The sequence below is a fragment of the Lepidochelys kempii genome, chromosome 2, assembly GCF_965140285.1.
Source record: "Lepidochelys kempii isolate rLepKem1 chromosome 2, rLepKem1.hap1, whole genome shotgun sequence".
Lineage (NCBI taxonomy): Eukaryota > Metazoa > Chordata > Testudines > Cheloniidae > Lepidochelys > Lepidochelys kempii.
In genome coordinates this window covers 214,810,880-214,833,480 of record NC_136381.1, presented here as the reverse complement: position 1 = coordinate 214,833,480, position 22,601 = coordinate 214,810,880, and the positions used below count along the sequence as shown (strand labels likewise).

The window sequence follows — 22,601 nt, the reverse complement described above, 5'->3', positions numbered from 1 at the left end:
TATTCCAGATTCTCTGAAATTTCAAGAAACTTTTGAAGCATCATTACTGTGTCAGTTCTTCTTCATTAGAGTGGAGTTCTTTTCCTCTGTTGGAAATAAGAAGACTGATGTTGATCTCTCTGGAGACATATCAGTTCTTGGCACGTGTAGCATAACTCATCAAAGCACCAAAAAGCTTCACAGAAAAGCCAGTAACCATAATACTTTATACATTCACTGTGTGTAACAAGCTAATGTAGAGCTTAATATATAGCTGAGGACAATTCTGCAAGATGATGAGCACAATGCAGATTTGAGCCTGAAGACTTCAACTCCCCTGCTAGAGGCATTAGTGATATCTGGAAATGTTATAAAACGGATTGAATGAACATTCAGGGCCATATTCTGTCACTCTTACAGTGAGTAGTACCTTACTTTACAAGTAATCCCACTGAAAACAGGGGTGTTGACTCAAGGAATAAGGTACTTTTCAATATGAAGAAGCATGGCAGAATCTGTTCTTTAGGGAGGATGAATAAGAAAATAGATGGTAGAGATTTTGTGCTTCTGAAAAAATATTCTCCCAAAAAATTATTTTAAAATTTTTTGTTTTATGCAGTCAATGCATAAGGAATGTCTTAAATTCTGCTCTAAAAATGATAGCGTTGTACAAGTAGTGCTGAAGGTTCAATACATCACCTCTTCATCTAAGACTTACTACTGTCTTATTAGAAATAACGTTGAGTGGAAATTTACTGTGCAAGATGGATGATGTGTTTTGAACTGGCTCCAGACCTAGCAATGTACTTATGAATCCTAAAATAATAGACTGTTGAAAAATTTCATGCTACAAAAATACAATAGCTACTCTGAGAGAAGAAAAGTCTTGAGGAATAATGCTTCACTAACCGCAAACCAACAATAATATCTTTAAGCTGGAGGGGCACAGTCTTGGGCATCTGAATCCACACCAACCTTGACAATAGCGAAGGATCTACAGTCATCATCAGACATGGTAAACAGTGGATTTCACAATAAAATAAGGGTCTGAAGAGACCTCAATCAAGAAGTTTCAGATCTTACTGAATGCAGTGCAAGGCATGCTTGATACACCCTCCACTAAAACCCACATATCAGAGCAGGAGAACAATAACTGAGGTGCTAAAAGAAAATGGGGGAACTTAAACAAAAGGATACAGAATGATCAAAAAACACCAAAGTAATAATTATGTTTACTATGAAGATGGTTTCGGTGGAAATCATAAGATGACAACATAAGACTCATTGGAGTATCAACAGACAACAAAGTATCACTATTAAGTTTGTAGAGTGGTTTCTAACAAGTCAATCAACTTGGATGTTAAAAGGTCCCTGTAAAGTACACAGGACGCAAGTTGGTGACTCAGAAGAACAAGTACACCATGCCATCACCTCTTTTAAGACGTCATCTTGTTCTCCAGATTCTCAGATTTCATTTTAAAAAAACCTAAATCTTTAATCTTTATGGTTGCAAGGAAACCTCCAAAAAGCAACCCATGTGCAGGATGGATAAAAATCAATTACTTAAAAAAAAATTTAAGAATATTTTTTTTTTATTTAAAATCGGATTTTTTTGATAAAAAGCTTTTTGAGGAGAAAACTTATCTACAAATAGTTTTAATTAAGATACATTATAGCTCAGATATCGCATCATGGAACAGGGATTATAAATTCTAATTCTATCATATAAGACAATATATTAATGTAATGTTTAAGAAAAGTTTGTAAATGAGTTCCAATAGTTCATGGATTAGGGACCCAATCTTATGGGTTTCAGGGGCTTCTGTATAGATTATTTAGGTTAATCATTCTATCTACCCAATGGGACTCAGTGCTCAGTCTAGAAGATACCATCAGAGACGCTTAGTTTTGCAGTTCTCAAACTGTGGATTTGTGTCTCCAGAGAATCATAGAATATCAGGGTTGGAAGGGACCTCAGGAGCTCATCTAGTCCAACCCCCTACTCAAAGCAGGACCAATCCTCAACTAAATCATCCCAGCCAACGCTTTGTCAAGCCTGACCTTAAAAACTTCAAAGGAGATTCCACAACCTCCCTAAGTAATGCAAAGAGGTATCACCTCCCAGAGATAACCATCCATGTGCTGCACTTGGAGCATTGCCAGAGGTGGAGAGGCAAAAGTAGCTTCACAGCACCTTTGTGGTTCCATTATCCTAAGACCAGTGAGGGAGAGAAAGCAGGGTTCTGTTGTTAGGAAGCAAGCCTAGTACTTTGGAAATCTGTGTTCAAGAGTGCAAAAAAAAAGCACCAGACAAACCCCTAACCAGAGAGCAGAGTGATATGCAGGAGCAATGAAGGGGAGGAAAAGAGCTTTAGTTTGCTACAAAGGAATACTACTGAAAAGACCAGAAGAGCAGCATCTGGACATGACTGGACTGGTGAGTGAGAGATACTCTTTACAACTGCATTTTTGATAGACTGAAGAGGGAGTGAAGCAAGAGTCAGGAGGTCACAGAGAGATTGCTGTAGATGATCAGGGCACAGGGGAGGGTTTTGGTGGTGGAAACAAAAAAGAACAGATGCATTTGAGGGCACTTCAGAAAAAAATATCAGCACATTTTCAGGTACAGAACTGATGTAGGGAAAGAAGGCAAGAGTAAAGTAAAAAGAAAAAATTTGGCCAACAAGCCTTAGGGTCGGAGGGGATGGCAAGTTGCCTATTTTATTAAAGAGAAGAGGAAAGATGAGGACTTTGAGTTTTAGTAATTTTGAGTTTGGGTTGGCAGCTGACTTCCAGGAACAGATGTTGAACAGACAGTCAGAGACACTCTGAAAGGGTAAAGGTCAGGCTGGAAAGGTAGATATGGAAGTCTCAACATAAAGACAGCAAAGAAAGCTGATGCACGTACTGAAGTCAACCAGGAATAAAATCTAGAGGAAGAAGACACAGCACTAAGGGACTCCTACAGAAAGAGGGAGAAGACAAGATACATTCAAAGGGAAAAGAACCAAGTGAGCACAGTCTCTGAATCTAGTAGCAGAGGAAATTTCTGAAAAGAGGAAGTAATTGACAGTGCTGAAGACAGTGCACAGATTGAGAAGTATGAGAATACCAAAGAGATCTCAAGACTTACCTAGAAAGAGGGCATTTCTATTTCTAGCAAGAAAATCTATTTTCAGAGCTCTTTGGTGTCAAGATATGACCATCAATTCCACAGACTCTGTAGCAATGTGTTCCTCATACTCTCATTCCTAACATGCTTACACTCTTCTTCCTCAACGCAGGTTAGTCTGTTTTTCTTGTTGTACCAATAAAATAAAAACCAGCAGGATCTTATTAAAGGGAAAAAGGCAAAATACCACATTTATTGTGAATACAGAAAGAATCATAGTAAGCAGTTAGTTATAGTTATAACATTCCATTCAATCTCATATTTATTCACACATTCATTCATACAAACATACACACACAGGTTCTGCAAGGTTGTTATCATAGTTACCAGCCTTAGAGTTGCTCATGCCAAGCCACTGGCCAGGTGGCCTGGACATGAGGAGGGAGCAGGGCCTTGTCAGATGCTCATCTGATGCTCCTGGAAGTTGGTTTGCAGAATCAGACCCCAAAGTTCTCACTTTTTAGAGTCTATTTTTATAGGAATTTCTTCCTATGCCAGTCTATGGGAATTGCTTCATCATGCTGTTGCTGAATCAATCAGCAGATAGCACATTCCTGACGGCTCCAAGATGTTATCTTGTTCTTTGGTTCTCCCATTCTTGAGGCTGTTGGGTGGATTCCAGTCTGCCCTCCGGGTGGGGTCCTCTGGTTATTTCCACTTGACGCCTCCTTCAGCCGATGGACACTGGATTCTTAGGCTGGCACCTCCCTGATCATTCAGTTATTATCCACACCAAGCATCCATCCACATACATCCTCTATCTCTATTTTAATCACAATGGTTAATACAACAAAAGGGTGGGGAGTCTCTGGGTGCTGTTTCTGTTGTTAGAGTATTGCTTTGAGTCTCTCTCTCTGTGAATTGCTTTGAGAACAGACTCTGTCTTAGAATGTACTAACACAATTAGCAGCTTGCAAGTTTCATACATAGAGGGAGAGAAACAGTACCAAAAACCAAGAGACCTCTTAATTAGTAATACCCTGGAATTTAAACTCTGGGGAACCAAACTCATTTGTGATTTTAATACAGAACTTCTTTAATATGATCCAACATTCTGTTGTAACAATCCCAACAGCCCTCTGTCTCCTGGAATTGCTTCTGTCAATTCATTCTTCCCATAAGACACTTCCGCAAGCAAAGACCATACTCTGTCTTTTCTCCTTTACAGTCTCTTCCTTTGTTTCCCAACAGTCCTGATGTGGTTTCTGTTCATTAGCTGTGGGGGCTCTCTGCCTTTGAATGTCCTCCATCCTCATTATGGCTAATGGTTCATTGTGGTTTTGCATCTATGGCTTTCTAAGACCTTCCTGGCTCCATTGTTACCAAGACTCTTTCCTGTTTGTTAGTACTGTTCTGATTTTTATCTTATTGTATATCAGTGCCATATACATTTTCTGCCTGCCACCTTACCCCATCTCTGTACTCCTTTAGGTGCATTCTACTCCTTTCAGGGGTGGAGAAAATTTAGTTGAATATCACTAATGAACATCTCTATTTTTTATGAGTCAGTAGAGCAACCTCACTTCAACACAGCACCTCTGTTGAGTTTCCCTTCACTTGAGGCAAAAGCCTCCAACAAAGCCAGAAATTTGTCAGGGGTTCTCAATACATTAATTAATTAATTAAAAAATCAGGAGACTTTTGGGCTTCAAAGTTTCTGGGCCCTGGTCTACACTAGGACTTTAGGTCGAATTTAGCAGCGTTAAATCGATGTAAACCTGCACCCGTCCACACGATGAAGCCCTTTATTTCGACTTAAAGGGCTCTTAAAATCAGTTTCCTTACTCCACCCCTGACAAGTGGATTAGCGCTTAAATCGGCCTTACCGGGTCGAATTTGGGGTACTGTGGACACAATTCAACGGTATTGGCCTCCGGGAGCTATCCCAGAGTGCTCCATTGTGACCGCTCTGGACAGCACTCTCCACTCAGATGCACTGGCCAGGTAGACAGGAAAAGAACCGCGAACTTTTGAATCTCATTTCCTGTTTGGCCAGCGTGGCAAGCTGCAGGTGACCATGCAGAGCTCATCAGCAGAGGGGACCATGATGGAGTCCCAGAATCGCAAAAGAGCTCCAGCATGGACTGAACAGCAGGTATGGGATCTGATCGCTGTATGGGGAGAGGAATCCGTGCTATCAGAACTCCGTTCCAGTTTTCGAAATGCCAAAACCTTTGTCAAAATCTCCCAGGGCATGAAGGACAGAGGCCATAACACGGACCCGAAGAAGTGCCGCATGAAACTTAAGGAGCTGAGGCAAGCCTACCAGAAAACCAGAGAGGCGAGCGGCCACTCCAGGTAGAGCCCCAAACATGCCGCTTCTATGTTGAGCTGCATGCCATTTTAGGGGGTTCAGCCACCACTACCCCAGCTGTGTTGTTTGACTCCTTCAATGGAGATGGAGGCAACACGGAAGCAGATTTGGGGACGAAGAAGATGATGATGATGAGGTTGTAGATAGTTCACAGCAAGCAAGCGGAGAAACCGGTTTTCCCGACAGCCAGGAACTGTTTCTCACCCTGGACCTGGAGTCAGTACCCCCTGAACCCACCCAAGGCTGCTTCCTGGACCCAGCAGGCGGAGAAGGGACCTCTGGTGAGTGTACCTTTTAAAATACTATACATGGTTTAAAAGCAAGCATGTGAAAGGATTACTTTGCCCTGGCATTTGCGGCTCTCCTGGATGTACTCCCAAAGCCTTTGCAAAAGGTTTCTGGAGAGGGCAGCCTTATTGGGTCCTCCATGGTAGGACACTTTACCACTCCAGGCCAGTAACACGTACTCGGGAATCATTGTACAAAACATTGCAGTGTATGTTTGCTGGCGTTCAAACAACATCCGTTCTTTATCTCTCTGTGTTATCCTCCGGAGAGTGAGATATCATTCATGGTCACCTGGTTGAAATAGGGTGCTTTTCTTCAGGGGACACTCAGAGGAGTCCGTTCCTGCTGGGCTGCTTACCTGTGGCTGAACAGAAATGTTCCCCGCTGTTAGCCACGGGGAGGGGGGAGGGTTGAGGGGGTAGCCATGCGGTAGGGGGAGGAAAAATGCGACCTTGTAACGAAAGCACATGTGCTATGTATGTAATGTTAACAGCAAGGTTTACCCTGAAAGAGTGTAGCGACTGTTTTATAAAATGTGTCTTTTTAAACACCGCTGTCCCTTTTTTTTTCTCCACCAGCTGCATGTGTTTCAATGATCACAGGATCTTCTCCTTCCCAGAGGCTAGTGAAGCTTAGAAAGAAAAAAAAAACGCACTCGTGATGAAATGTTCTCTGAGCTCATGCTGTCCTCCCACACTGACAGAGCACAGACGAATGCGTGGAGGCAAATAATGTCAGAGTGCAGGAAAACACAAAATGACCGGGAGGAGAGGTGGCAGGCTGAAGAGAGTAAGTGGAGGGCTGAAGACAGGGCTGAAGCTCAAATGTGGCGGGTTGGCTTCAGGGAGCTAAAATCAACAAAGGGGGTGGCTTTACATCAAGGAGTATTTCAGGCAGGACTTCACAGAGGGTTCCAATAAGAAATGGTGCACCTAAGTTATTGTTCTTATTGGAACAATGAGGTTAGTCTGGCCTCTGATTGATACATGGCTAGATTTACCTTGCTGCACCTTCTCTGTGAGTGACTGCAGTGTGACCTAGAGGAATGAGTCCCCTAGACGGGGGGGGGAAGCAAATGAGTACAAAACAAATCTGGTCTATTTCTTGTTTTGATCCACTCCATCTATCTTTTACATCTTTGGCTGGCAGCAGACAGTGCAGAAGGACTGCATGCCATCCACATCTCATGGCTGCTCGGCAGAAGATGGTACAGTACGACTGCTAGCAATCCGTATTGCCTGCCTGCTCACCATAAGACGGTTCAATATGACTGACGGCAGGACTAAAGAGAATGACCTGGTCAAGTCACTCCAAACTTAGTCCCTGCGCCCATATCTGTCCAGGCGCTCCCGGCCGACGTGGCCAGGAGCACCTCGGACATGACGATGACGGCTACCAGTCATATTGTACCGTCTGCTGCCAGAAGGCAATGGGTTGCTGCTACTGTGTAGCAATGCAGTACCGTGTCTGCCAGCACCCAGGAGACATACTGTGACTGCTACCTGAGCGGGCTCCACGCTTGCCGTGGTATGGCGTCTGCATAGGTAACTCAGGAAAAAAGGCGTGAAACGATTGTCTGCCCTTGCTTTCACGGAGGGAGGGAGGGAGGGAATGGGGGCCTGACGATATGTACCCAGAACCACCCGCGACAATGTTTTAGCCCCATCAGGCATTGGGATCTCAACCCAGAATTCCAATGGGCAGCGGAGACTGCAGGAACTGTGGGATAGCCACCCACAGTGCAACGCTCCGGAAGTCGACGCTAGCCTCGATACTGTGGAAGCACTCCACCGAGTTACTGCACTTAGAGCATTTTCTGTGGGGACACAGACACTCGAATATATAAAACCGATTTCTAAAAAAACGACTTCTATAAATTCGACCTGATTTCGTAGTGTAGACATACCCTGGGTCATTGTAGGGTGGACCATAATAAGAATTGTTTTGGAAAAAATCACCATAAAAAGCTTACAATCAGAGCTTGTCTTTACAGTGAAATGTAGTAGAAATTGTAAAATGAAGCCAGATATTAGCACTGACATTTAAAGCAGGGTAGGTAAAAATCAATGATTTAAATAAATAAATAAATAAATAAATAAAATGGATTTTTTTTTTTTTATATAAAATGAGTTTTGGGGAAAAAACCTATCTAAAGATAGATACATTATAGCTCAAAGATATCTCATAATGGAATAGGGATTATAAATTCTAATTCTATAGTATGAGACAATATATTCATGTAACGTTTTTAAGAAAAGTTTTGTAAATGAGTTCATGGATTAGGGACCCAATCTTATGGGATTCCAGGGGCTTCTGTATAGATTATTTAGGTTAATCTTTCTATCTACCCAATGGGACTCAGTGCTCAGTCTAGAAGATACCATCAGAGATGCTTAGTTTTGCAGTTCTCAAACTGTGGATTTGTGTCTCCAAAGATAACATGCTTGTTAACAGCAAAAATGTGTTTAAATAAATAATTAAATAAATAACAGACCTCAACCCTATTGTCCCTCTGCAAATTTGTGTACACAAAGTCAATCCCTTACCTCTCTCTAAAAGTGCAAAGCTTCAAAAAAGTTCAATGAATAGAAGATTGTTGGGGGCAGAATAGATCTGGACAAGGAGAAGCAGCCTGGAGATAAATGTGAGAAGGGAGGGACAGGCAAAAGAAACAAAAGTGAAACACTTTGAGCAGCATATTCCAGGAGTCTTGAGGCCTTTCTGAGTGTAGCCTTCATTGATTTGAGATCTACCATTCCATTCTCTCACTAGAAGAGAAAAGCTATAATGGCAGCAGGCCGTAAGAGAGACCCAGTTTGGGATTATTTGAATGAAGTTTCTCTACCTGTGGGTAAGACAGGCATGCATGCAAAATGCAAAGAGTGCAAGAAAAAAATGCAAGGCCTGGTTGCCCGAATGAAACAACATCATGAGAAGTGTTCCTTCTCAGGAGGAAGCTGCGTTGAAGATGATCAAAGGAACATGTCTGAACATGCAGGATTTTCAGGTTGGTAAACATTTTTATTTCAGACTTCTTTCTTAAGGACTGCCGGTCTTCCTTCTCGACTATTTTTGAATTCTCATGTTTGAGCAAAAAATATAGTTGTTACTCTATGATACTATGATTTTAGATGCAGTTGTGATAAAAAATAAATAGATGAAATACGCGGATCTTCCTTTTACAATTTCACCTTTAAAGTAGTACTGAGTGTCAGTGAATGCAATGAGTAATACTAAATAAGCAGTATGGTAATAATAATTAAATAACTGCATTGACTTATTTTGTTTAGGAGAATCCATCCTCAACATACAGGATTCTGAAGACTATCCACCTTCAAGATCACCACCATCTCTTATAGTTTCAGAGTTATCTGCCAATGATAGTGTTTCAGTCACATCATGTATGTCACATAGCCACAGTTTATCACCTGCAGCAAAAAGAAAAAAAAAAGCCTCCACCATCCAGAAACAGCCATAGATAAGTTTGTAATAAAACCCAGCAAATTACAAAAAGAGGTCATTGTCAAAAAAATTGCCCTGTTTCTTTATACAACAAACTCTCCCTTCCGTATGACTGAGAACCCACACTTCATTAACTTGGTTCAGTCACTAAGACCAGGATACAGTCCACCCAACAGAGCAGATGTCGCAGGCAAATTGCTGGATAAAGTGTATGAAAGAGAAATTGAACAGTATGCAAAAGTTGTAGAGCATTAAATTGTTAACCTGAGTCTTGATGGGTGGAGTAATGTCCACAATGAGCCTGTTGTATGTGCTTGTGTGACAACAGAAGAAGGGAATGGCTTCCTTACAGAAACAACTGATACATCAGGAAATGCACACACAGCAGAATACTTACAAGAAGTAGCACTAAAAGCTAGTACAAACTGTGAAAAAAATGCAAATGTCTAGTATGCAGCTTGGTCACAGACTATGCTGCAAATGTATCCAAGATGAGAAGAAACTATTTAGAAGAGAGTCCCACACTAATGACTATACAGTTGCAATGCTCATTTGATGCACCTCCTAGCCAAAGACTTCAGTGTTCCAGAAATAAAGGCTAATGTTGTTGAAATTGCAAAATACTTCCGTAACAACCACTTTTCAGCAGCTCTCTGAACAAAGTGGGAGGAACCAAGCTAACTCTCCCCCAAGACATGTGATGGAGCTCAGTAGTGGACTGGTTTGAGCACTATATCAAGAACTGGCCTAATCTGATGACAGTTTGTGAACAAAATCGTGGAAAAAATAGATGGCGCTGTCACAGCCAAAGTTCTCAACATTGGGCTTAAGAGAAACATTGAACACATGCTGAGTACCCTGAAGCCTATTTCTGTCACCTTGAACAAAATGCAGGGAAATAGCGGTTTTATTGCTGACGCTGTTGAATTTTGCAAGGAACCGAGTGAGATCTTAAAAAGAGAAATATGCAATGACAGAGTTAAATTACAAGCATTAAAAAAACGAATGGGACAAGCACTATCTCCAGCTCATATTCTTGCAAATATTCTCAATACTTGTTACCAGGGTCAAACTTTAACTCCTGAAGAAGAGGAGTTGGCTATGACATGGACAATCATCCCTCCATAATGCCAACTATAAAACTTCAGAGCTAAGGGTGAACCAGTCAAGAAATATACGTTTGCTGCTGATGTTTTAAAGAAAGTCACCCCAGTGAACTGGTGGAAGTCACTTAAGCATTTGGATTCAGAGACCGTTAAAGTGATAATCTCACTTTTAACAGCAGTAGCTTCTTCTGCCGATGTAGAAAGAATATTTTCTTCCTTTGGACTAAATCATTCCAAATTGAGAAATCGTTTGGGGCCTGAAAAAGCAGGAAAGCTTGTTTTTTCATTCCAGATTACGAACAAACAGGAAAATGAAGGTGAAGACGACTGAGTTAGCTACAGAAGCCAATATTTTAAGTTCCTCATGTTGACCTGGCTGACATAGTCGATTTAATTTTTCTGGGTTTTTTTTAAATGTCATTTAAGTATTTTAGTTAAAAACAATTTTAACAAAAGCAAACCTGATTTTATAAAACTTAAATGTTTAACTAAGTTCAAAAATTCATATGCTTATTTTGTTAAAATATGTTTGCTGTTAAAGAAAAAAAAATCCGGAATACATAACGTTGTTTTAGTTAAATAAAACAATTTAAATGTCTGTCTGGTGATGTTCTCCTTCTAATACAGCATGGCAAGAAAATCTTCCAAATATTAATGATTAACCTGTTGAACTGGAGATAGTTCACCTCCCAATAACTTCATAAATATCTGCTTCAATTACCTTTTGTAAATGAAATAACCAAACAATCATTCATTTTCTGATATAGCTGTAAAACTAATCTGAAAAGTTTTCAAAATAAATCACTTTAAAAACGTATAGTGTGTACCTTCTAAAAATGAAACCTACATCTATCTCTGAATTGTGAAGAATATGTACTAAGGTGATAACAACCAACAAGAATGCACTTTTATGTAGAAATCCATGATTAAATCGAGGCTTCCTGATTAATGATTTAAATCATGATTTGAATCAATTTGATTTAAATCAAATCTCCCTGCCCATGTGTCACCAAAGCAGTGACATCTGCCAGAGATTGTGGGGAGACTAAAATAATAGTGCCAAACGGCATGGTTTGCTCCTCTTCAACTCAAGGAGATACTAACTCAATAGATGCCAAATAATAATAATTTGAAGGTCAGAATTATTTACCCTGTCACTGCTGGTTAAAATATGTATAAAAGGGGAGGGACGACCATATTATGAATATGTACTATGAGTGACCTCTCTTTTTGGCACCATAAATGGATGGTGTGCTTGGGCAAGTTCCCCTAGTCAAAATGAAGTCAAGACCAAGGAGCCTAGAAGGGTATCTGAGCTCCTTCAATGTGGAACCAAGCCCAGTGAGCTCATATTATCTATGAATACTAACTGCACCTGTTCAAAATTTAAAAAAAAATAACAAAAATCTGAGGTCTCCTAAATTTTCATAAATCTATTTCTTTTTTGGTACTTTGTGGCAGCAAAGGCTTCTCTTTCCCATGTGTACCTTGCTTGTGTCAATTATTTCTTGGTGACTTTAAGACTAGATTACAATGGTATACTTGGGACTGCATCTTAACTCTATTCAGAAAGTGACAGAATGCACGTTTGAGCAGGGAACCTTGATGTTAACATATTGTATTGGTGCTCTGTGGTCTGCATTGGTTGCCTGTTGGTTTCTGATTGAGTTTAAGCAGTTTGCATTTACCTATAAGCCTTAAGTGGCCTGATATTTGTCTAAGAGACAACCTCTCTCCCCTTGCTATACTGCCAAGGTTGTGATCGACTGAGACAGTCAAAACTGAGTCCCTTTGATTGAAAGAAAGGAAGTTGCTGTCAAAGAGTTATCCAAAAGACCCTATAGCGTTGGAACTTGTTTCTCACTTATGTGAAATAGCTCAAAAGTGTTGACCTTCAGTGTCTTTTTATTGGGGTTTTTGTGGATGAAGACCTTTTTTGGGGGACAGTATTTAAGGAGGCTGAGATACTTTTTCCTCATCTTGCTGTACTGTTTAATTAGTTACTACTATATATTATAGGGCTGCTACATTTTAAATAGCTCTTCAGGACACCTAGAGTTTGGGATAGCTACCGTTTTATTCCACCTATATACCCAAATAAACATAGAGAGCCGCGACCTGGAGCTCAATCCACATCATTATGCAGCTTTGCTCTCTTAATATGGTTTCCAAATCTGATGCTTGCTTCAGGAGAGCAGTCCCAGTAACTGTTCAATACCCACTGAAGTCAACTGAACTCTCTCCACTGAGTTTAATGGGCAGTAGATCAGGCCCCAAGTTTCCTCCTCAAAACCAGCTTCTTAGAAAGTTGTTTCTTTTATCCATTTCCAAAGGATAGGAATCTGTACTTGTAATATTGTAAGCAGGAAGAAGCAACCCATCTTAAATGGAACTCTTCAAAGTTCCTTGTTGGCACAAATGCACACTCGCCAGCTTCCATCTCCACTCTTGTGGAGTCTACTCAAGATTCCAAGAAATTAAAAAGACCCAAGGCTGCATGTGGGGGTCACACCTCTTGATATGACCACTCATGGAATGTTGCAAAGCTTAAGGTGAACTCCACGAAGCCTCACAATATTCAGAACTTTCCAAAGGGTTCCAAGCCAGCAGACCTCAAGAGTGTGAATCTGTACTGACAAGCTACATGAAGAACTGCAAATACAGGAATAATTTCTTTCTTCAACCCTTAATTGGGTAAGAATTACTTCTTTAAATACCTCCAATCTTTATTATACATTACCCCTCAACTGTTATAAACCATGCCCAAGTTTTTAGAATTTTTAAACTTGTAAAACAAAGGCATAATTACTGTAAATCTTAAGGAGTTTTAATATTTTGTAATTATCTGATATTTTAGCTGGTGTGGTGTTTTTACTAAACAAATAAATAAAAGAAAATCAATATTGCTCTTACCTTCCAGAGATCAGGCGATCCTTCAATAAGTTTGGCATTTGTTTTACAGTATTTTAGAGCCAAGTGCAAACATTCTGTCCCATAATCCAGGTCATAATCAGTACACTGTAGCAATTAAAACAAGAACAAATTTGTTATTATATTTAAGAGTGTAATTACCATATTAATGGTCTAAATGACAAAATATTTTGTCTCGTTTAACCACATTTTGTGTCCTTAGAGTTCTATCCACAGCACTGGCGCCTTAACAGTTGTGTAGGTTAGGACTGAGGCGCTTTGGCGCAGTTATGCCAGGAAGCCGACCCTGTTCACACGATGCCAGACTCTAGTAATTTATGGACTTTCATGAGTCTAGATAGACTTGCCACACCATTAGGTACTGAACTTTGATGATCAGAAGTTACAGTTATGAAAGGCTGCTGATGAGGCCTTAATTTCTAACGGGTATCATGGAAATAGTTTAACAGTAAACTTCATAAGGATGTGGAGCTGGGTAGCTAGCCATGGAAGAATGGGCTTTTTCATTTAAATACATTGTTCATTTTGTCTTTTGAAGTGTGGGAGATGGAGGCCAAGGGAGTTAAATGAGATTTCCCACATCCCTTACAGATCTGTGCATCTGCCATTTATTTGTTCCCATTTTTACACACATACAGAACCCTAGAGTAACAAGTCTCCATGTTATAGCCACAAGTTTTCAGATGAAGACAAGTGGCTGGAATTCCATTTGCTTTCCTATCAGCATGAAAGGGCACTCTCCCAAAACACACTCCTTCTTCACCCCTCACACCTTTCAAGCAGCTGAGCACATCTAATTATCGAGGACTTGAAAGGCAAAAATATTCAGACAGGACAGCAAAATTAGGGGACAGATTTTCCAGAGCCAAGCTACACTCATCACAAAGCATAGACTGCGGTACATGACTCCCTGAATCTCAAGCTGTAATGGCCCTGATGCAAGTGAAACAGCCCTTACGCTACATTACACCCCCTAAAGGACCACAAACCAGCTCAGAATTGTGTTAGAACTCTGCACCCTTCATCTCCCAGCACAGGGATGTAAGGGGTGAGGATGGCATAGGCGACAGCACTGCAGGGGAAATTCCCTAGATTATGTTCTGTTTGTACTGCTCAGGCAGTGCAAAGTGTCCAAACCTCTAGAATCTAGCAGGTCTCCTATACACAAATTTCACTATTAAATTCTTCTTCCTTGGATTTGGTGGGCACTGCAAAAGTGCCAGGCTCAGTGCAGAGAAGTTGTTTATCATGTTCAGTTTTGGAACACATAGTTAACATAAATAGTTCTAAATTTTGACTTAGAGTACCACTCAGATATAGCTGCAAATGCTCCGGAATAACTGCAGTTATTATTTAAAAATAAGAGTTCACATCAGAGCCCAGGGAAAAATACATAGGAAAAAGTTTTCGTCCTCCAAGCTCTGAGTAATTAAAATATAGCATGACTACACAATTAAATGTAGCAGACAGCAATTTAGAAGAGGAAAACCAAACCAGAACACTTTAACACAGCAGTGGGCAGGGAGTGGGGGTGAACCCAAACTATTTATACTCATATACTTCAGTCCTGACATATAAGCAGGGAGTATGAAATTGAGAAATTTTACGGAGCAACAGAGAAAGTAACCCAATACAGTTATTTTAGATTCCTGCCCCGCCTTCCTTTTCTCTCTTGTTCCATTTAGGAAACAGAAAACAACAACAAACCCTAACATGTCAGCTGTGAGTTTCTTTAAAGTCTATTAGGCTGACTACAGAAGGTAGGAGCAACAATACTATAATGTGACTCACAATAGTCTTGTATTTCCTCAGTAAGTTTAAGTGTAAGGGTATGTCTATATTTAAAATGCTACAGTGGTACAGTTGCAGCAGCTTCATTGTAGACATTCACTACAGCAACAGGAGCGTTCTCCCATTGCTGTAGTTAACCCACTTCCCTGAGAGGCAATAGCTAGGTTTATGAAAGAACTCTTCCACAGGCCTAGCACTGTCTACACTGCGGGTTAAGTCAGCATAGCTATGTCTCTGCAGCTGTAGATTTTTCACACCCCTCGGAGACATAACTAGGCCAATGTAAGTTCCCAGTGTAGAACAAATGACAAATAACAATGTTGATATAAGATTCCCTTTGTTCCTGTTTATCTCTTGCAAGGTATCTGTGAAATGCCTAAAGGAATATATCAGATAAAGAAAATAGAACTGTATGAAATTCTAATGGCCTCTTAGTGTAATACTTAAATGAATAAGAATAATTGGTTTTCCAGTCAGTCATCTTGCAACCAGCAAGAAAAGCTTTTTATCCCTCCAATTTTTTTTAAAAAGCTGAATTTTAGCAGTATATTTCCATAGCCATTTTTAATAGCTTTAGGTAAGAAAATAAAACAGGAGCATGAATTAAGGTGTAACACACCTAAAAAGAAAGGGAACTTGTTTCAGGAAACTATTCATACCATCATAACAAGAGCAATGAAAAAAGTTCCACAGTTTTATTTACATTACACAAAGCTGTTATATGCCATACACTAAAGAACTAAATCACATCCACAACAAATATACTGCAGCATGGAATCAGGCTTTCTGATATATATAATATGGGATTGTAAGTTACGCACACATTTGGATTTAGGGACAAAATATTCAAAAAAACCAGTAATATTGGTGGTATTTCAAGTGAGTCTCAATGCCAATCAATCATTTATTATTAAAAATTTTCCCTCCTTAAGAGGTATGTATACACAAATTATTTTCTAGTAACACAGACTCACAGACTTTAAGGACAGAAGGGACCATCATGATCATCCAGTCTGATTTCCTGCACATTGCAGGTCACAGAACCCCATCCACCCACTCCTGTAGAAGTGGGTCCATAAATTCTGGCTGAGTTACTGATGTCCTCAAATCTTGATTTAAAGACTTCACGTTACAGAGAATCCACCATCTACTCTAATCCAAACCAGCAAGTGACTTGTGCCCCATGTTACAAAGGCAGGTGAAAAACCCCCAGGATCTCTGCCAATCTGACATGAAGGAAAATTTCTTTCCAACCCCATATATGGCAATCAGTTAGACCCTGAGCATGTGGGCAAGACCCACCAGTCAGACGCTTAGGAAAGAATTCTCTGTAGTAACTCAGAGCCCACCCTGTCCTATAATCCTGTCCTATCTATGGTCACTGGAGATATTTGCTATAACAGTCACAGATGGGCCACATGCCATTGTAGGAAACCTCATCATACCATCCCCTCCACAAACTTATCAAACTCAATCTTGAAACAAGTTAGGATTTTGTCCCACTACTCCCTTGGGAAGGCTGTTCCAAAACTTCACGCCTCTGATGGTTAGAAACCTTCTTCTAATTTCAAGCCTAAACATATTGATGGCTAGTTTATATCTACTTGTTCTTGTGCCAACATTGATCCGTAACTTAAATAACTCTTCTCCCTCCCTGGTGTTTATCCTTCTGTTGTATTTATAGAAAGCAATCATATCTCCTGTCAACTTTCATTTTGTTAGGCTAAACAAGCCAAGCTCCTTAAGTCTCCTCTTGTATGGTAAGTTCTCCATTCTTCTGATCATTCTAGTAGCCCTTCTCTGCACCAGTTCCATTTTGAGTTCATCTTTCGTAAACATGGAAGACCAGAATTGCACACAGTATTCCATATTAGGTCTCACCAGTTCCTTGGAAAGTGGTAATAACACTTCTCCATCTCTTCCAGAAATACATCACCGGATACATCCTAGGACTCATTCGCCGTTTTCTTGTTGCTAGTCCCTAAGTGCATGAGCTTTCACTTTGCACTAATAAATTTCATCCCATTTCTATTAGTCCAGTTTTCAATGTCATCCAAATCTTCTTGTATGATATCCCAGTCCTGCTTTGTTATTAGCAATACCTCCCAATTTTGTGTCATCCACAAATTTTATTTGCACACTCCCACTTTTTGTGCCAAGGTCATTAATGAAAATATTCAATAAGACTGGTCCCAAGACTGATCCTTGAGGAACTCTATTGGTAACCTTCCTCTAGTCTGACAGTTCACCTTTTAGTATAACCCAGCACAGTCTCCCCTTTAACCAGTTCCTTACTTACTTTTCACTTCTTGTATTAAATCCCTATCTTCTCCAATTTAACTAATAATTTCCCATGTGGAACTGTATCAAATGCTTTACTGAAATCCAGGTAGATTAGATCTACTAAGGGCTTGGCTACACTTGCGAGTTAGAGCACATTAAAGCAGCCCCGGGCGCCCTACTCGTCCACACTGGCAAGGCACGTAGAGCGCTCTGACTCCGCAGCTACAGCGCTCCTGGTACTCCACCTCAGCGAGTGGAATAACGTTTGCTGTGCCTTGGCTACAATGCCCGGGCATCAGTGTGAACAAGGTGTTGCATTACGACGCTCTGATCGGCCTCCGGAAATGTCCCATAATCCCCTTAAGTCAAGCGGCCACTCTTGTCATTGTTTTTGAATCACTGTAGGAATGCCCTTTGAAAGCTCCATTTCTGACAGCCAGCTGCTTATCTGCTCCGAGACAAAGCAACCATTAGTGTGGAATGCTGTGTGAGAGAGAAAGAGGCGGGGGAGGAAAGGGGGTCTGCTGCTGTCTGAACTTACAAGAGAGCATGGTGACATGCTCTCAGCCCCCCAAAAACCCACTCTCTCTCCCCCCACATACACACAACACACTCCCTGTCACAGTACACCCCACCCCATCCCCTTTTGAAAAGCACATTGCAGTCACTTGCATGCTGGGATAGCTGCCCATAATGCACCGCGCCCAATGCCACTGCAAGTGCCGCAAATGTGCCCACGTCAGTGCACTTGAAGTTGTCAGTGTGGACAGATTTCAGCGCTTTCCCTACTGTGCTCTCCAAAGGCTGGTTTAACTCAAAGCACTCTACATCTGCAAGTGTAGCCATACCCTAAATTTCCATTAACTGAGTTTCTAATCTGGACAATCTTCTCAAAGAAAGAGATCAGGTTGGTCTGATGTGTTCTTTCATAGAGTCATGCTGCATTTTATCCCAATTACTGTTCACCTCTATGTCTTTAATTACTCTCTCTTCCATGATTTGTTCTAAGACTTTGCATACAATCGAGGTCAAGCTAACAGGCCTGTAGTTTCCCAGATCACTTTTTTTTCCCTTTCTTAAATATAGGTACTATATATTTGCAGTTCTCCAGTCATAGGATACAACCTCTGACTTTAAAGATTCATTAAAAAAACCTCATTATTGGCCATATCCTTGTTCCCATTAGCCATACCAGGCTTATATTTTATCTCTACCTCATCTTCAATCCTTAGTGGTCCCACTTTTCTTTCCCTGTTTTCTTTTTATTTATCTGGTTAAATAACCTTTTACTATTGGTTTTAATTTCCTTTGTAAATGCCAACTCTGCTTGGCTTTTGGCAGTTCTCACTTTATCCCTACATATTCTGCCCTCCAAGAGATAGCTTTCCTTGCTGATTCATCCCTTGTAGGCTTCTTGCTTTCTCTTAATAACCTGTTTGAGTTGCTTGTTTATCCAATTTTTTTCTGTAATCCTTCCCTACAAATTGTTTCCCCTTCCTTGGGATAGAGGCTTCAGATAGTTTCTTCAAGTTTGACAAAGTAATTCCAAGTCTCCTCCATATTCAGATCCTGGATTTCTTCAGTCCATTTCCATTAGGGATTTCTTCCCTAATTCCCTTAATTTTTTTTAAGTTTGCCCTTTAGAAATCAAGGGCCCTGTTTGCAGACCTACTTTTGTTTATTCTTCCATTTAATTTAAACTGAATTAACTCATGATCATTCTATCCAGGGTTGCCCTCTATAACCAGTTGTTCTATGAGCTCCTTGCTACTTACCAACACTAAATCACTTTGTTAGTCCAGTGACTATTTGGTGAAGAAATCCATCATACCCAGGAATATCTGGGCCCTATCATTATTAGTAGCACTTGCCCTCCAATTTATATCTGGGAAATTAAGGTCTCCCATAATCACACAATTCCCAGTAGTCTTTATTTCATTACAAATACGAAAAAGTTCTCTCTATATATCCAAATAGGATCCTGGAGCTCTGTAGCAGATCCCAAGCACTGTCCCAGTGGAGCCTCTGTAACCATTCTTCCCCATAGTGATTTGACCCAAATAAATTCCATTTTATCCATTCCATCACTTCTCATTTCCTTACAGTCTACTTTGTCATTAATATACAATGCTACTCCACCATCTACACCTGTATTTCTGTCTTCCCTGAACAGCACATATCCATCAAAACCCGTACTCCAGTCACAACTACTATTCCACCATGTTTCCCTTATCCCTATCATATCTGGTTTCACTTCCTGCACCAGTTGCTCTAGTTCTTCTGTTTTGTTACCCAGGCTCCTTGCATTGGTGTAGACATCTCAGTTGTTTCTTCTTGGCTTCAACCACATTCCTTGCCCAATTAGGTACAATCATTTCACTGCCAGTATCACCTACCTGTTACTGCCAGTGGTATTGGCACAATCATTCCTCTTGTTGTCCATTCTCCTACACTCTTTTGTTCCTTTCTCCATTGCTATATCCTCTTTACTTGATTTTCCTCCTGTTCAATATTTGAATCAGGCATGGAGATTGCATGAGCATCTCCCAACTGTCTCCCCCAAATTCCTAGTTTAAGGCTCTTTTAATCAGTTGTACCAACCTCTATCCCAGACGTGTATTACCCTCCTTATTCAAGTGCAGTCTACGCGACGAGAACAGTCCTCTATCCATGAATGCCTCCCAGTGGTCAAACATACCAAAGCCCTCCTTATAAACACCACTGCCTGCGCCATCTGTTGATCGTCATAATCTTGTCTTACCTTCGCTCTCCTCTATACAATCACAGACCAGAAAGATGTAAACCTTACTATTGTCTTAGAATAGATGAAGGAGTTTGCAGAAGGAAGATCTTTGAAATCACTAGCTTACAAATAAAATTAAAATTTTATTTTTATTTTAGTAGTGTATTAATTATACATCATTATGGGGGGAATTTAATCTATGGGATAAACCATCTTTAGGGTATGGCTGAATTCAAGAAATTAAATATGACACAAGTATAGTAATAATTAAAAACATATTTCACTAACACTTGTACTCCGTGATATTTACCACTCTGTTCACTACCTGTAACTGTTTAAACATAAAAACAGGGTGGTTTTTTTGTTTTTTTTATAATAGACTCCTTTGCAAGTCTATGGAGATGAATCACTGATGCCAAGTGAGAAATAGTGAAATGAAAGGAACATAGTTCAAGGACAGCTCAGATTAATTTTGCATACAAGTGAATTTTTAAGTCTGTTTTTAATGTGCTGCTTTTGGAAGCTTTGCTACTTCTTTGAGAAATTCAGATAATGAGATTCAGCCCTAACCATGAAATGTCTATGATTCAGAAAAGCAGGACATTTATAAACAAAATTTTCAGTGACCCATGCATCCCAAATACCATTATTCTAATTTCTACATGTTTCTTGCCCTGAATAGCCAGAGCCTCAAAAAGACAGGCTATCCAGATAGATAATAATATAAGTTCAGTTTGATCAAAACTTTTCACATAATGCCTGACATAGTACAGTTGGCCATAACAGTTATGGATGCCAAGCTCGATGAAATTATTGGCAGAGTTTAAATTTTGGAGCAGAGATTTGAGTTGGTGGAAACACAGCTGTGAACTCTGGCGTCAAACACATCCACAACAGAAAGAAACCAGATGGGTTTGACATCATGAATAACAAAGAAGAAAAAACAGTTATTTAAAGATGCTTTTGAGCTCTTGGATAATCAAGAAAGTAAAATGTGTATATTTGGGGTTTTCAGAATTGTTTGAAGATGATCACACCCTATATTTGTATTTTATTGTATTCTATGTCAAGATACATACACAGCTCAGCAACAGTGTACAGACTAAAGTTTACTAAATTTTGTATGTTCTTTATTGTATTTTGACACAGATCCACAGTTTTGTAGTGATTCATTCCCAGATGGTTTGCAATAGATTTCAGTGTGGAACCTTAAAGTCTGGTCCCCCTGCTAGCACAAAGTTAAGCAATTTTCAAATCCTGTTTAATCCATATACCCAAGTTAAATGAAATCATGTTTGCAACAATTATATGGCATCCACCCTATTACTTTAGAAGCCTAGTGAGATGTGCTTCGCAAGATGAGACAAGGAATGGTAGTATCACAGGGTTGCTGACTATTTACACCAACATACAACATGTCCAAATAAGATGTAATCAGCTGAGTAGTATCCAGACCTTACCATTTTCATTTGTAAATTACATATACCAACTCTGAAGTTTTTTATGCACATTTTTTTCCTTTGGATTTTTCTGAAAACAGAGCACAAATGAGTGTTGTATCCTAAAAAATTAACTCTACTGAGATTCCCTAACATAAAAACTAGGAAACTGAGTTTCTCTGCAACAGCAACTGCAGGTTACACCTTACCATCTTCCTCCTCTGCGTATTGTTATTTGCTGAAAACCATAAAGTTGTTTCTGATGTATCTCTTCTAACAATTCAAGAGAGAAAAGCTTTGAGTTTATTCTTATTTTTATGTTAATAGCCATTAACCCTTTTGGTCCCTATCACTGATTTTGAATGCAGCTGTGAGATGACATTTCATGGGTAATTAGAACAGTAAGTCTATTACATTTATAGTATCAGAAATTCTCAGCAGTTTATTGTTTCATTGTCCTTGAAATAGGATATTTATTGTTTTTCACATATAAGTTAATATTTAAAAGTATTATTGCTTCAGAGCTGCTTCTTTATGTGTCTGTCTATCCTGTCTAGTTCTGTGGTACATTTTTACTCTAATTTTTGACTACAGAATTACCAAACATATCATACAGAATCATTCCCCCGGGGCCCTTCTGAACTGACACAAATAAATCTTGCATTTTAACTACAAAACCAATTAGCTACAGGCAAAGCTTTAGGTTATGTTTTTTGTTCTTGTCCCTTGCAAACTGAGCAAGTTTCCATTGTTGATGTGCCAGAGACAGTAATTACCAAAGACAGTTATTCAGTGTCAAAAACAGATTAATAATTTCAAAAAAATCAGTGCATCCACCCAGGTTCGTGCCATGTGGCTTATACTTCCTTTGTCCCAAACGCAAACCTACAGTATGTGGGCATGGTAAAGCATTTGCAGTCCCCTGTCCACAAACATGTCCTTACATCTCCTGCTGATTTATAGATGTAACCCCTGGCTTCTCTCAGTGGGTTCATTGCTAGTTGATGGTCTTTGATAGGCCATCAAGCAGGCTGGATAGTGCTGATACTAATCTGTCTGAGGGTGTCACCGAGATACACAACACAAGTTTGAA

General features: G+C 39.9%; 1 protein-coding gene across 5 annotated transcripts in view; it reads right to left on the bottom strand.

Moving 5' to 3' along the window:
* Positions 1-22,601, bottom strand: part of CRPPA (CDP-L-ribitol pyrophosphorylase A) — a 201,668-nt gene that overhangs the window by 106,830 nt on the left and 72,237 nt on the right. For all 5 annotated transcript variants that reach the window (XM_073333802.1, XM_073333800.1, XM_073333801.1 and 2 more), the window contains exon 4: positions 13,235-13,339. In XM_073333802.1, coding sequence (XP_073189903.1) covers positions 13,235-13,339 — 105 coding nt within the window. The remainder of the gene's footprint in view (positions 1-13,234; positions 13,340-22,601) is intronic.